The sequence below is a fragment of the Crassostrea angulata genome, chromosome 6, assembly GCF_025612915.1.
Source record: "Crassostrea angulata isolate pt1a10 chromosome 6, ASM2561291v2, whole genome shotgun sequence".
Classification (NCBI taxonomy): Eukaryota; Metazoa; Mollusca; class Bivalvia; order Ostreida; family Ostreidae; genus Magallana; species Magallana angulata.
Genome location: NC_069116.1, coordinates 18,617,685 through 18,631,257, shown reverse-complemented (window position 1 = coordinate 18,631,257; position 13,573 = coordinate 18,617,685). Strand labels below are relative to the sequence as shown.

The following is a 13,573-nucleotide window of genomic DNA, read 5'->3' as shown; positions in this document are numbered from 1 at the left end:
AAAGAAGTACCGCGGTAATTGTGAGGGATGCAGATTTGAGCATCTCTTTTAAAATGGTATCCTTTTATTAAGTGAAATGATAATCTCAGGCTAGAAGATAAAAATTTGTCATATGGTTCTTAAGGATGTATTATGTCCCTTGGATGCTTGATTTGAACATTCTAGACGCAACTTAATACAGGGAAGACTTACCTCCAGAGCTTTGCTCCAGTGAGAGATCATCTTGACAGTTACAAGTGTGCCTTGCATCCTCCCTCCCTTTGGTTTAGTTGCTTCATCTTCCTCTTCATCTTCTTCCCCTTCATCTTCTTCATCCTCATCCTCATCACTAGCAACCTGAAAATATCATTTGGTAACATTAGACAAATGTAAGATAAATCATATATCTAATCAGCAATAATATGCATGTAACAAACAGAGAATCAGTTCAATCTCTTAAAAATCTAAATCTTAAAATCTTGCAAGTCTGTAATTTGTACACTAGTTACAAAATATAACAATAAAAATCCTAATACTTAGCTACAAACAATTAATATATATATAAATGCTAACATATTCACAAATTAGCATCTTGCTTTTAAAAATCCTACTCAATGTATGTGTGTATGTCACTCTACCTTAATTTGCACAGTCTGGGGTAAGTTATTGTAGATGTCTACATTTGGCTGTACAGCTTTCACTAAATCAAGAACATTGCTAACTGCCATGCACATAAGTACATGTATAAGAATAGATGCATTAAGAATTTGTGAATTCAATGCCAACTTGTCAAAAAATCAATTTCCGCCAAATATTGCACATGCAAAATATAGTTCATTTTCAGTACCTCTAGCTTTGATGGAAGTTTATGAAATTTCCCTCCAGTCTCAGTGTCTGACTCTTCTTCTTCACTATCTTCATCTTCACTTGTGGACAGGATATCATCCAGGTCTTCTTCCTTGGCACCCCTCTTTTTTCCCACCACCACTTTTCCTTTCATTCCTTTCACAGATACAGTTTTGGTCTGTGTCTCATCATCTGATGACTCATCACTAAGACCGAGGTCATCTTCCTCATTCAAATCTTCATCACTCTCATCAAAGTTTAGTAAACTTTCATCTTCATTCTTCAGAAATTCGTAGAATTCAGGATCTTGGGCTTTTAATTTGTCTTCTAGTTTTTCTGCTTTGGCTTGAGATTTCTTTTTATTTCTGTGATTAAAAAAATACTTTATTTTGTGAGTTATTCTCCTAATTTCCTTCTTTTTTTTTTCTCCCTTGATTGGTAGGTGATTAGGTGAATTACATGCATAAAACATTTTTTTATGCACTTCTTTAATTCATTAATGGTGAAACATTATTAAATGATATAAGAATTGTATACTTTTTAACATTCTTTGATGGGATCTTGGGTTTTGTTGTTTGAGCTGTTTCTGTCTTGCTAGAGGCCTTGACAACATCTGGATTCATATCAGCCAGTTTTCTAAAGTAGAGGAAAAAACAGTAAATATTGTCTTCTAAACAGAAATTAAAGAGAAGTAGCTAAATAGGTAGAGTTTGTTGAAGTAACCTCACACAATACTTCATTTAAGCATTGAATGCTTATTTTTGGATGTTGTTGTCCTATAACTTTAGCATGCAGACAAAATGAATACCATGCATTAGCGCAGTATGATAATTTCATAATTTTCATTCATAATTTTAATACACGCTTTTCTTTGACAGTAATTTTTTTTACATATTCCAAAGAATACTGTCTTCTTATTAGTTGCACATGTACATAGCTACAATATAAGCTTCAATACAGCACTTCCTCAAATTCAAGCTTTACATGTTGACATGAATGAGGCAAAAATACATGTCATTCACAATTATGGAATTTATGCCAGCAACATGGGATAGACTTTTCTATGAGATAAAAAACAAAATGTTAGGTTTGAATTCTCTCTTTTGTATGACTACTGGACAATCAAAAATTTGGGCTTTGGGTTTTACCTGGCGTTTGTCATAATCAACCGAGTGAAAAACTGATCGATGCTTGCACGTTCACCTTAAACTGACACAATCCCTAGTGATAATGCATTTCATTCCCTGACCTATGCAGGAAAAAATGAAATTTGCCAAATCCACAAATGCACAATGATTGTTGGAAGGCAAGGTGATGACAGCCCAACTTCCTAGTTCATTTTAGTGATGTAGCATGTCTATCACTCGGCTTGTATTTTGAGATACTATAGTCTGTCTCAAGATATTTATGCAGCACATTAATACGATTTTTAATAAAAATACACATACCTGTGAGAGAAGTGCAATTAAAATCGATGAATGGGATTGTCTGTTCTTCATTGACACATTATCATTTTTCACTCATAAAAATTCACAGGATTAAAAACAGATATCTTACAGAGATTTATAATGGGAAATGTTAACATCTTTTCTTTATTTGGAAGTTACTTGAAATACCTCACACAATTTTTCAACTTTATCATCCCGATACTCTTATGTCTACTGCAAAATCCCAATTGACTTTTTTTTAGCTGTGTATTGAAACCTGATAAGCTAGTGGGGAAGTTTCAAAGGAATAATCTTGAATTTTTTTCATACTATTGAATGAACATTATTTAAACTCTGAGGTTTTTAATAAATTTTGTATAATTTAAGAAAATGTGCTGCATAAATATTTTGGGGCAGAGCAGATCATTGATGGCCTCCGATGTAACATGCCTCAAACTCCAGACATATTGCAGAGTTTGTTACACACGTGAAAGGTTTATGAATATGTCACTAGTGACTTGTATGCATTTTTAAAAAATAGATATTGACCTTATATTTATGATAATTTAATAGGTTTCAAAATGAGGGAATTGTTTGATGAATAATTAAATTGTTTTAAAAGTATTGTTTTAGATGTAAGTTATGAAAAACATATATTTTTTACCAAGGTTGTTTAAAATAAATTCGAATAAATGATAAATTTGCTACTGCTGACAAGTAAATACAAATAATATACCTCTGTTATTTCAACAGTACATATTTTATTCTGTTGACATGTGCAACATGTTCTATATACTGTACCAATAAGCTTAGGCTTCGATTTCGTTTTATCACAGAATCTTTAACGGAATAATATGTTATAGCCATCGAACCGTTATGTCTTATACACTTGCTACGTTTAAACACGATATCTTAAATATCTAACCTTTTCTTCTTCATTTTTTCAGCCAAGAGGACCATGCTTTCGATGTGCTGTTTATAGTAATGGGAATTATTTGTCTTTCGATCCCGATCAAAAAAAAGACTTATTAAAATACTGGTGGGTGGGTGGGTTGGGGGGGGGGGGGGGTCATACCTGTAACGTGTAACTGTCTCACAAAAAAAAACCCACAGGGTATATACATGTATTTTGATCTTTTAAATAGTCATGTCAAGATTTTGCTCGTAAAGTTTTCCAAAGCTGTATTTATTTTACATGTAACATCCCCTCCCAAATCAAAATGTAAGTAAGATATTGTACGACGAAATTTGTTAATAATTTTGATGTTGTACAAGTACAGTTTACCAGTTCTGAGTTGAGATTTACTGATCAAATCATAATTTATTCTATACATGTACTATACACTAAACCGTGGCATTACTTATTGTTTAAGCATCATTGGATATATTAATGTAAGCGATCATGAAACCGATTTTAAACTCATCTTTGATTTATTCAATCAAACATTTACAGTTATTTGTGGTTATTCTTTGATTTAACATGCTGATATGCACATCCTCAATTTTAAATAAAAGTTTAGTCGAAAACATGAAATATTTAAATGATTTTATCTCCAATTTTATATCAGATTAACTATTCAAATACTGTGGTTTCATTAATATTCAAGGGTATCAATTTTCGTGGATAAAATGAAAATCACAATTTCAAGGATACGTAAATTCGTGGCCAATGACCCAATTAATACAAAATGTTAATAAAAATTACACTTCAATGAACATTTAATTTCGTGGATCAACTTAACAACGAAATCCACAAAAATTGGTATTCAACGAATATTGATGAAACTACAGTATGTAACTATCTATGTACATATCAATAATAAAAAGTAATTCCTGTACAATGCTATACAGTTCAAGTTCTTTATTTCCGTAAAAACAATTGACTTTATGTAATAGGTTTACAAAATAAAAATATAACATAGGAATATGATAAGTACGTGCATAAAAGATTTACAAAAAAAAATAGTTTATAATTTTATCCGTTTATGACATAGTGTACTTCTGATCATAGTTTTCGCTAATTTTTCGCAATGAAGGTGTTTAAATTAGATCAGAAATATGTCTTTAAGGTATACAATTAATGAAAAAAGGAGTAAAGATCAGTGGTTCAGACTTCTGTGGTGGAGGGGGACTCGATCCTGTCCTCAAGCATGCAAAGCCCGTATGAATCATTTTGCTGTTTATATATTTACATGCATCTACGGTACCTCTGATTCAATTATCAATTATCAATGAAGAGTGATTTAAAAAAGTACATGGATTACTTTTACTGCCTAAACGTTACACAAAAAGAACAGTCCTTATATATGAATGTTACCATGGTAACTACAGCTTCTTGGAAGTTTGAGGTCAGCCTGCGCATGTCCTCGGAGTATGTGCTCTCAATGTTGTTGGTCAATTAGTATCACTTATTCAAGAAATATTTTACGCAAATTTGACAAAAAAGGCACATATATTCGTTGGGTTAAAATTTCGTTGTTTTTAAATCAAATACAAAATTTCGTTAGGATTAAATTTCGTCTTATCATGGTCTCTAAAATGAATTACGTATCAGCACTGTATTAATGAATACTTGGGGAAAAAGGACTATGTGCGGTTTTATGCATTTTTTGCCCCCAAAATTAAAGTTTTATAAAGAGCTTTAAAAATAAGGTGGAATATAGATAGAATCATATTTAAAATAAGGGTCCAAAAGATTATCACCACAGTGACGTCATAATGTAGAAATGACGTCATGAAGATTGCATAATTTTGATATTTTGATGTTTTGTAGCAAAATATGGGTGTTTTCCGATGGTTTTTCGACTGGGAAACATCGAGCGCAGGCTTGCTCAAGTACCATTTTTTAGTATAATGTGTATATTTATCAGAAGAAAAACATACGTTAAAATCTTACTTGAGCAGACCTGCGCTCTATACTTCCGAATGCAAATTATAAAGCAAAATTGGAAATATTTTCAATTGTTTACAAATTTGCGGGAATTAGGTCATTTAGTTGACGTCATAGATAAATAGCAAATGGACAATGGTGACTAAAATCATGATTTTAGTTATAGTCATCAACTGTACAATGATTTATGAAGATTTGAATTTAATTGGACAATATTTAAAAATTGGTTAAAATTGGGGGCAGATATTTGACCATACCGCACATAGTCCTTTGTCATGGATTTAATTTCGTTGATAAATGCTGCCAACAAAAAAAAAAAGAAAAAGAAAAAAGAAATTATATAAATCCTCAACGAATATTTTTGCTTCTACATAAAGACATCAGTGAACGATGTAAGAAATTATTTTAGCTTTTTAGATGAAATCTGATCAGCTAAACAATGCATTAAAGGAAAAATACCTTTTATGCATTTTGTTTCAAAACGATCTTTTTCTTTCTATATTTTCGGGTATAGGTCGACCCCCCCCCTACTTTCCAAAACGATGTCATGCATATGAATACTGTTTTCTCTCTAAATACTGTTCTGCCTGTTCTTCCAAAAGTTTAATCTGTTCAAAGAACCTAGATCTGCCTCTGTATGGATTCCCAGGAGCCACGTGCACTGGAACATGTAAGCAAATATATTTACGTGCACCAATTTGTAAACAATGGAAACCTATAAACTATAGTGTGTATATAAACGTCTTTAAACTGATGATATCAAAAATAACAAATTTCCATGGTTATGTAAGTGTATATGTAGGATTAATTTCATAATATTATTTCATAAAATGGTATTGAAGAAACTGACGTATGTACACATAACATCATTTGTTTACTACTGAGCGTACGAAGGTGTGTACTTTTTAGTGAAAGCTGATTGGCCAATGAATGCATTGGATATGTGGACAAACATTACATTCAGTTGTTGAACGTGAGCAGGAGCAGTTTGCGATATACGCATCGGAAAAGAATGACAGGTAAGCATCATCCTAGAAATACGTGAGTTCTTCTGTACACATCTTGCATATTTTAGTTTGAATTGTGTATTGCAAGGAGAGATGGCGTAATTAAGATCGGAGAGCAAGAGATTGCATCATCAAGTTCAACTGATCAAATTAGTATGTGAACATGGGTCTGCTCTCTCTCTCTCTCTCACGTCTTTCTCTCGTCTTTCTCTCACGTCTCTCTCTCTCTAACGTCTCTCTCTCTCTTTCTCTCTCTCTCTCTCTCTCTCTCTCTGGACACCGTGACCTATCTGACCTGGTTTAACAGTTAATTAATGCGCTGTATTCTTGCATGTAGCTGGGTACCCATGTAGCTAGCTCAGTCTGTTTACCGTTTTATAGGTACATGATTCCTCATATTTTGCAGTGATTAATAGACACCACTATGAAGTAATTTTTTATTTATAAAAATGTACAAGTGTTTTAATTAAGAACCATTTTAACAAGAGCTTGGACTTTGGGTAGTTGTGTCAAACTGTGACATAGGCCTGTCTATTTCACTGTTGGCCACTCAGCCATGGCTCTTTAAAATCAAGATGATTTTGTCTGGCTTTTGAGCTAAGACTATGTAATTGGTGCATATTTTGCTTGAAACCGTGTCATTTTTAAATTGTTTTTACGCAAGAAATAGATAGCTACGCCGTACTGAAAATCCAAGGTCTTGTTAAAATGGTTCTATATGTATAGATTGATATATATAATTAAGAATGTAGAAAATATTGATCCTACATGTACATGCATTTGTATATATTACAGGGATATTGTAAAGTGTGAATTTCAATTTTTTCCCTTTAAATAATGATTTTCTTCAGGTACTAAAATAGACAATCAAAATGAATATAGAATTTTTATAATATGATTGTATATGATTTTTGTGACAAAATTGCCTTCAAACGTAACCCTTTAATTTCAGTCAATACATTAAAGTTTGTAAAATATATAATTGTGTCATAACCTCTGACACTCCTAAGTCAATATGCCAAATGAAATTAAAGAATGTTTACATTTTCCATGTTATGTATCTCTTTTTATACTTTTGATTTTGACTATGTGTGGAATACTTTGTTATTGATCAAAACTTGATTAAGCTACCTTGAGCTAGACCACAGGGAAACTGACATCAAAAGAACTGGCTGTTTCTGTAGCTGAGACTTGCTAAAGCTACTAGGATTATAATTTCATTTATACACATACTTTTTAGTAATGCCAAGCATAATATCTATGTTTGATAATATTGATATTAAAAGTTTAATAAAAAAAGAAGTCTACCCATTTGTGTGCAACATACCAGCATAGTAACAGACTATCAATTTTTATTATGTACTTTTATTTACTTTGAATAAATAATCGAGGCATAGGCACCTGACATTAAGAATATTTCTTTTGTAGTAAGATAAAATTCTGATATGTAATGACATAATTATATGCATATGTGTACATGTATATTTTAATACAGGAAATTATATTTTTAATGTCAGGTGCCTGTGAATTGAATAAATATTGAGAGAGAGAGAGAGAGAGAGAGAGAGAGAGAGAGAGAGAAAGAGAGAGAGATGTACTGGTAAATAAAAAGGGTAAAATGCTTTCTCTGATTGTTCATTTGGGCTATGCATTGCAGAAATTTTGCATAATCTGCTGATGCCGTTCATGTATTTTCCTACCATGCTAGCTACCGTCACACCAGCATGAACCACCAAAAGAAAGCATTTATTGTTTACATAAATGAAATCGATATACAAACTTATCAGTCTTATAGAGGGACATATTTATGAAACAAGAATACTAGTCCATGTATCTTTATATTCCCTTTTGTAGACATAAATGATTCTGAAATTCTGAACGCCATAAAGGCCAGTCATGAAATGAAGAACAAGTCCTACTGTCCTTACAGTAAATTTAGAGTCGGTGCAGCTCTACTCTGTGAAGATGGAACAATTATTACAGGTACATTCACATTAAATTTGTAGTAAAAGATGGATTTTAAGAGACATTTTGGGGAGGGGGAATATCAACTGAAATTACAGTTGAATGTATTATGACAAATATCCCCCTTCAACAAAAGATCCAAAAGAATTTTTATTTCTTAGATAAGAAATACATGTATATGGAACTGAAGCTCATGCAGACATATATTTATCATTAGAAGAATAAATAGAAGTCTGACTTTATAGTCACATAAAAGATCTCAGATTTGTTTGAACATGTGTACAGGTATGCACTAGTATCTTGGTAACATGGATAAGTAAGGCTGTTAAGATATTTATGTAGGGGATCTACCTTTTAATATTTTTCAGCTTTATATAAAAAATCAACAATTATAAGACCATTCCTCTTGTATCTTATTTATACCAGTGACAAGTACCCATGTATTTGTCCTTGGTGAATGTATATCAAGAGAATGCCCATGCATTAAAGCAAATTTCATAAAAACTTAGATAAGACTTCAGGATTATGTGCAACCATGATTGCCAGCTTTTTAATCAAGTTGACTGTTGTCCTATTTTCTTTCTTTAGGTTGCAATGTAGAAAATGCTTCATATGGCTTGACAATCTGTGCAGAAAGGACCGCCCTCGTAAAGGCTGTATCAGAGGGTCACAAACGCTTCAAGGCCATTGCCATATCAAGGTGACCAGTGCCTCCGGCACACATTTATTTATACCTTATATGTTGATGACAAGCTTGACAACTGACACTAAGTCTTAACAAAGTGCATGGCTTAAACTGCTCCCCATCTGTATCCTACTGACTCAGTGCTATTTCCTGTACGTCAGTTGGATTAAAATTGCTTAGGGAGGGTTGCACACTCTCAAGAAAATATATATTGGTATATTAGCTTATAAGTAAATGAACAAATATGGAGTGAAAGTGTATCTGTCCATGATACCTGATTAGAGGCTATATAAAGTGAAAAAGGTTGTGACCTGGCCTGCATGAAAAATGCGGTCATGGCAGTTTGACAAAAGTACAAAATACATATCTACTAAAGTAAACACTGCATAAGATGACCCTTTTTTATGATTATCAGTTTGTGTGCTTTGACTTTGGATTGATTTTGACCATCCATGTTGTACCGGTAAAATGCTGCAATAGATGAAAGCAAATTAAGTGTGTCAATCTCCCTCAGGTGAAGTGCCTATAAATTGATCCTCCCCGGTTAAAAGTTTCTGATCCACACCTCTTGATGTAACATGTACCGTAAATAAATGCCTGCTCCTTCAGAACTATTCTGGGCATGGTAAAATTAGTGTAGGAGCTCTTGTAATCAAAGTACTAAAGAACTGACAGGAGTTGATTTTGTCGTTTATTTATTTTAAAACCAATGATATGTTATTTTGCATGACAAGTACATGTAGTTTCTAATTTGAATTACGCACATTTTTATAAAATGAATTTTTGGACTTTTTCGACAAGAATGTAAAAAAAAACACATATGAATCATGTTAAATAATATTTAAAGATAAAATTAATTCAATCAAACAATGTATCAGTTATAGAAATATTTCTTAAAAATTGTATGGATCCAAGCAATATTGAACTCTAGTCTAGTTCAACCAAACACTCGGCTGACACTGTAAATCTCCGATAAGAATTTATGGAGACAGCCAATCGTCGAGTTGAACTAGACTATATTGAACTCTGGCGTAGGAATACATATGACTACAAAAAATAATTTAATTGTTCGTTTCATTCAAAATCTGACTATTTTCAAGGTATTTATAAATAAGTTTTCTTGAAAAACAATGCTTTAGCATACATTACATCGAATTTATAAATCATTTTCAAGAACTGAGTCTTGTCAGCAACAATGATTTGTGCTGATGTCCAAACACTGTTTCATTTTTGGTTTGTCTGAGTAACTGCATAGGAGAATTGATTAAAATCAACTCCCAAAAATGGCAAATTTTAGGAGATGATGAATTGTCACAATATCAAACCTTATAGTGAAGTAAAACAAAGATTGCATCTTTCCAGTGTAGATAGATTTATAGCATGTTTCATCAAGCAAACACATGTATAATCATATCCATGCTCTATGTTCTATGTTTTTGTAGGTCACTATAGAATTTGATATTCTCTTCTACCAACATCTGGTCTGAATTATTGTCTGTCTTTGCAGTGATCTGAAGTCCTCTTTCATTGTACCATGTGGGGCATGTAGGCAGTTTTTGTTAGAAGTAAGTACAGAAGAAATTTGCATGTATTCTAGTGTTTTTAATTGTTACTGATATTCATTCTATTTGGAGATGAAATAGATTCATTTTACTGAGTTTGACCACTTTTGTGGTAAATTAAGATTATTGAGTCTTAATGTAGAAATTTTATTGATGTCTTTTTATTCTGGTTTCTATTGAATAAGTTAATTTTTTTTCAGCACTGATTGCAGGTTTAAGGTTTTATGTTTTCTTTCTTGACAGTTTGGTAAAGATTGGGATGTATATATGACAAAACCTGACAACACCTACAAAATTATGAAGACCGGGGAGTTGCTCCCCCTTGGTTTTGTTCCTGAAGCATTGGAAGAAGAGAGAATAAGTCAGATGGCCTGATATATTTTAAGTTTGTTCTGCTTGAGTTAGTACAACATTATCCTATTTTGTTATACTACTTTTGTTAGCTGCCAAAGCCAGTATTTAAGTCAAGAAACAATTTTATTATAGTAACTGTGGGAATAAAGTTAGTTTTTTAGAGCTTAGTTAACTGAAATGAATTTACTTGAGTATGAATAGGTTCATTAAGGTAAAATGTGGGTTTAAATTGGAGAACTAAAAATATCATGTTTCATATCAATCTTCTTTTGGCACTAAAATAGTCCTAATCCTGTGGTTGTGATCTTTGCTTACTGGCAATTACACTTGCGAAAATTTCCAAATTTGCAGTTTTTAGCAAAACATTAACTTTGTATATACATTTATGTAAGCTTATAATTATTCTATGTACCGGTATGCAAAATATTACTGAAAAATGATTTTTTTCCCCTAAATTGTAAATTTTTATTTTATTGAAGCTCAATTTAAAGGAAAATGTTAATTAGGTACTTGAATATATACTTGAGGCATTATATTCCACCGTCCAGTCAATATTTACTGTCCTATCTATTGTATACAGTAAAACACGCTTATAATGAAGTGCTAGGGATGGGCAATTTTACCTTTTCATAAGCGTTATTCTTTATATCCGTCAAGTTTACAACATGTAATCAAGTCACAGGGAATGAAAATTACTTCGCAGTACGGGTCAATTCATAATCTTACTACTATACTTATTATAAACTGATTTATCTTTTGTTGCATGTATATACCAAAACTATTACAACTGATTTACATCTATGATCAGGCCTAGATATAACACATAGTTTTTCTTTCCTATTCCAAATGTCAAAAAGAAAATCAATAGAGAGGTAAAATATTTATTTCTACCAGTAATTACCGCATTATTTATTTGTTAATTATCTTTAATCTAGCATGACCAGTCAGATTGTTGAAACATATCTCAAATCAACTTTATTAAACTGAAAACACCTATATATCAAATGTTTTTTCCTGGTAATGTAAGCTCATTCTTTATCATGGAATACACCTTCATTGATTATTCCAAGAAAAAAAATATCAACAAGATATGTATAGGTTCTTAGAAAATTTACTTCAGCCACGCAGACAGGTAACTGCAGGAAATACAACTATTTATTTATTTTGGCCCTAGGAATTTAATGTTTAACTTGCCAATATAATATACAATGTATCAAGCATTTGTTGTATACCTTAAAACTAAACTTGTATGTATGTAGAATTTCTTAAGATTGTTTATGCAATATAGAGAAACAAGTCTTGTTCTGCATTCCTGTGAATCTTGTGTCTCTTTTGATGACCCTATATTGTTTATAGTTTTAAATTTTTTGAAATTCCTTTTTATAAAGTTTTTTTCTATTCTTTTTATTCTATGTTTTAATGTTTAGAATATACAATTTAGCACCATAAGTAAATATTATACTTGTGTTTCTTTAAATTTGATTGAATTTACAAAAGCGTTCTAGTGTACTTTTTATGAGAACCTTGAATTTAAGGCACACTGCAGTAAAAGATATATACCTGTATGCTTTTAAGAATTTTAAGATGATAAGAAAAAATCAATTTGAATTTTTTAGGTTGGTTTAATTTATGACACAAGGGCATTTTTTCAGAACGTAATCTCTTTTCATAGAAATGTGTTCAATTGAGTATTTGGACTGCCTTTTGTGTGACACACTAGTCAAAACTTAGATACACATAATGCATGTAGATAACCATATATACTGTGGTACATGCATGTACATGTATATATACATGTATGATGCAATAGGTAGCCAAGCTAGGACGTTTTTAAAATTGTTTTTTTCCCTACAAAACACTTTGAAAGCTTTATGTATCTAATTTTGATAAGACTGTAATGAAAGATCATATTACATGTACTTTGGTTTTAATATTGTCACAGTGAGTTTGTAAATGCATGGTTCTCTTAATTAATCTTTATATTCTAATTTAATGCAATTTTTATTGTACAATGCAGAGTATACTTAATTTCTGTTTAATGCCAAATGAAACCATGCAGTATGAATTTATAAAAGTTACTACTTAATGCATTATTTTGTATTTTTTGTTATATTGTTCTATTTATGAGGAAAACTGGTATTCATGGAGGTGCTAAAGCTGTTAGTTTTTTTTTTCCATTGCTGGAAACATTTTAAATTTCACTTTCTATTTGATTTGAAAATAGTATGTCATTATAGCCTTGTTCTGATTTTATTAGTGGCTATGTGAACATTATTTGGTCTTCAAGAGAAATAAAGGAGAAAATACTAAGTGGTTGTAATTATTGTATTATGATTCATGACCACCCTGGCATTATATAATAGGAAGAAAATCTATAATTTTGTAGATTAAAAAAACTTATTGCACTTATCATCAATTTTTGTTTTACAATGACTAAAATTGATTTATAATGCTCATGCAGATGAAAAATACATCTTTAAAATGCTTTTTTGTGTTTTGAAGTAAAATGTCCGCAAGTAATCAAGTCAAATTTGTTTGTGCAAAGGACTGCTTTAATTTAATTCAAATAGTGGTGTCATATAACAGGGACTTGAATGAAAAATAAGTGGGTTCCTTAATTGGAGAATAGAAAAGTTCCATCAGTTACCCACTTATTCAACGATGCTTTATTTTTCTACATAAATCATATCATTGGTCGTTATATAAGGCAAATTAATATGAGTTCATGTGAATTAAATATCACAACTTAAAAGGACACAGCAAAATTTTAATAAAAGAAAATAGGATTACAGTACATTTACACATGAATAATGATTATAAAGAGTTGCAATTGGGTTAAATTTTACCAAATTGGCCAC

General features: G+C 31.5%; 2 protein-coding genes across 2 annotated transcripts in view; one reads left to right on the top strand and one right to left on the bottom strand.

Annotated features, from left to right (window-relative positions):
• The window catches only part of LOC128187929 (nucleolar complex protein 2 homolog), a 55,803-nt gene extending 52,565 nt beyond the window's left edge, over nucleotides 1-3,238 (bottom strand). The window contains exons 1-4 of the mRNA XM_052858614.1: nucleotides 3,178-3,238; nucleotides 1,363-1,461; nucleotides 827-1,190; nucleotides 193-336 (exon numbers count right to left, since the gene is read on the bottom strand). Coding sequence (XP_052714574.1) covers nucleotides 193-336; nucleotides 827-1,190; nucleotides 1,363-1,461; nucleotides 3,178-3,212 — 642 coding nt within the window. The 5' untranslated portion in view covers nucleotides 3,213-3,238. The remainder of the gene's footprint in view (nucleotides 1-192; nucleotides 337-826; nucleotides 1,191-1,362; nucleotides 1,462-3,177) is intronic.
• A 2,461-nt stretch (nucleotides 3,239-5,699) lies between these two features.
• LOC128189894 (cytidine deaminase-like) lies at nucleotides 5,700-13,026 on the top strand. The gene is made up of 6 exons (XM_052861686.1): nucleotides 5,700-5,812; nucleotides 6,052-6,161; nucleotides 8,004-8,132; nucleotides 8,703-8,814; nucleotides 10,307-10,364; nucleotides 10,605-13,026. The coding sequence occupies exons 2-6, from the start codon at nucleotides 6,155-6,157 to the stop codon at nucleotides 10,734-10,736; spliced, it is 438 nt and encodes a 145-aa protein (XP_052717646.1). The 5' UTR covers nucleotides 5,700-5,812; nucleotides 6,052-6,154; the 3' UTR covers nucleotides 10,737-13,026.
• The last annotated feature ends 547 nt before the right edge of the window (nucleotides 13,027-13,573 follow it).

What these genes read in the sequence shown, in the direction of transcription:
- LOC128189894 (XM_052861686.1), top strand. An exon ending in AGATGGAACAATTATTACAG is followed by an intron (nt 8,133 to 8,702) that starts GTACATTCACAT and finishes TTCTTTCTTTAG; the next exon opens with GTTGCAATGTAGAAAATGCT. An exon ending in GTAGGCAGTTTTTGTTAGAA is followed by an intron (nt 10,365 to 10,604) that starts GTAAGTACAGAA and finishes CTTTCTTGACAG; the next exon opens with TTTGGTAAAGATTGGGATGT.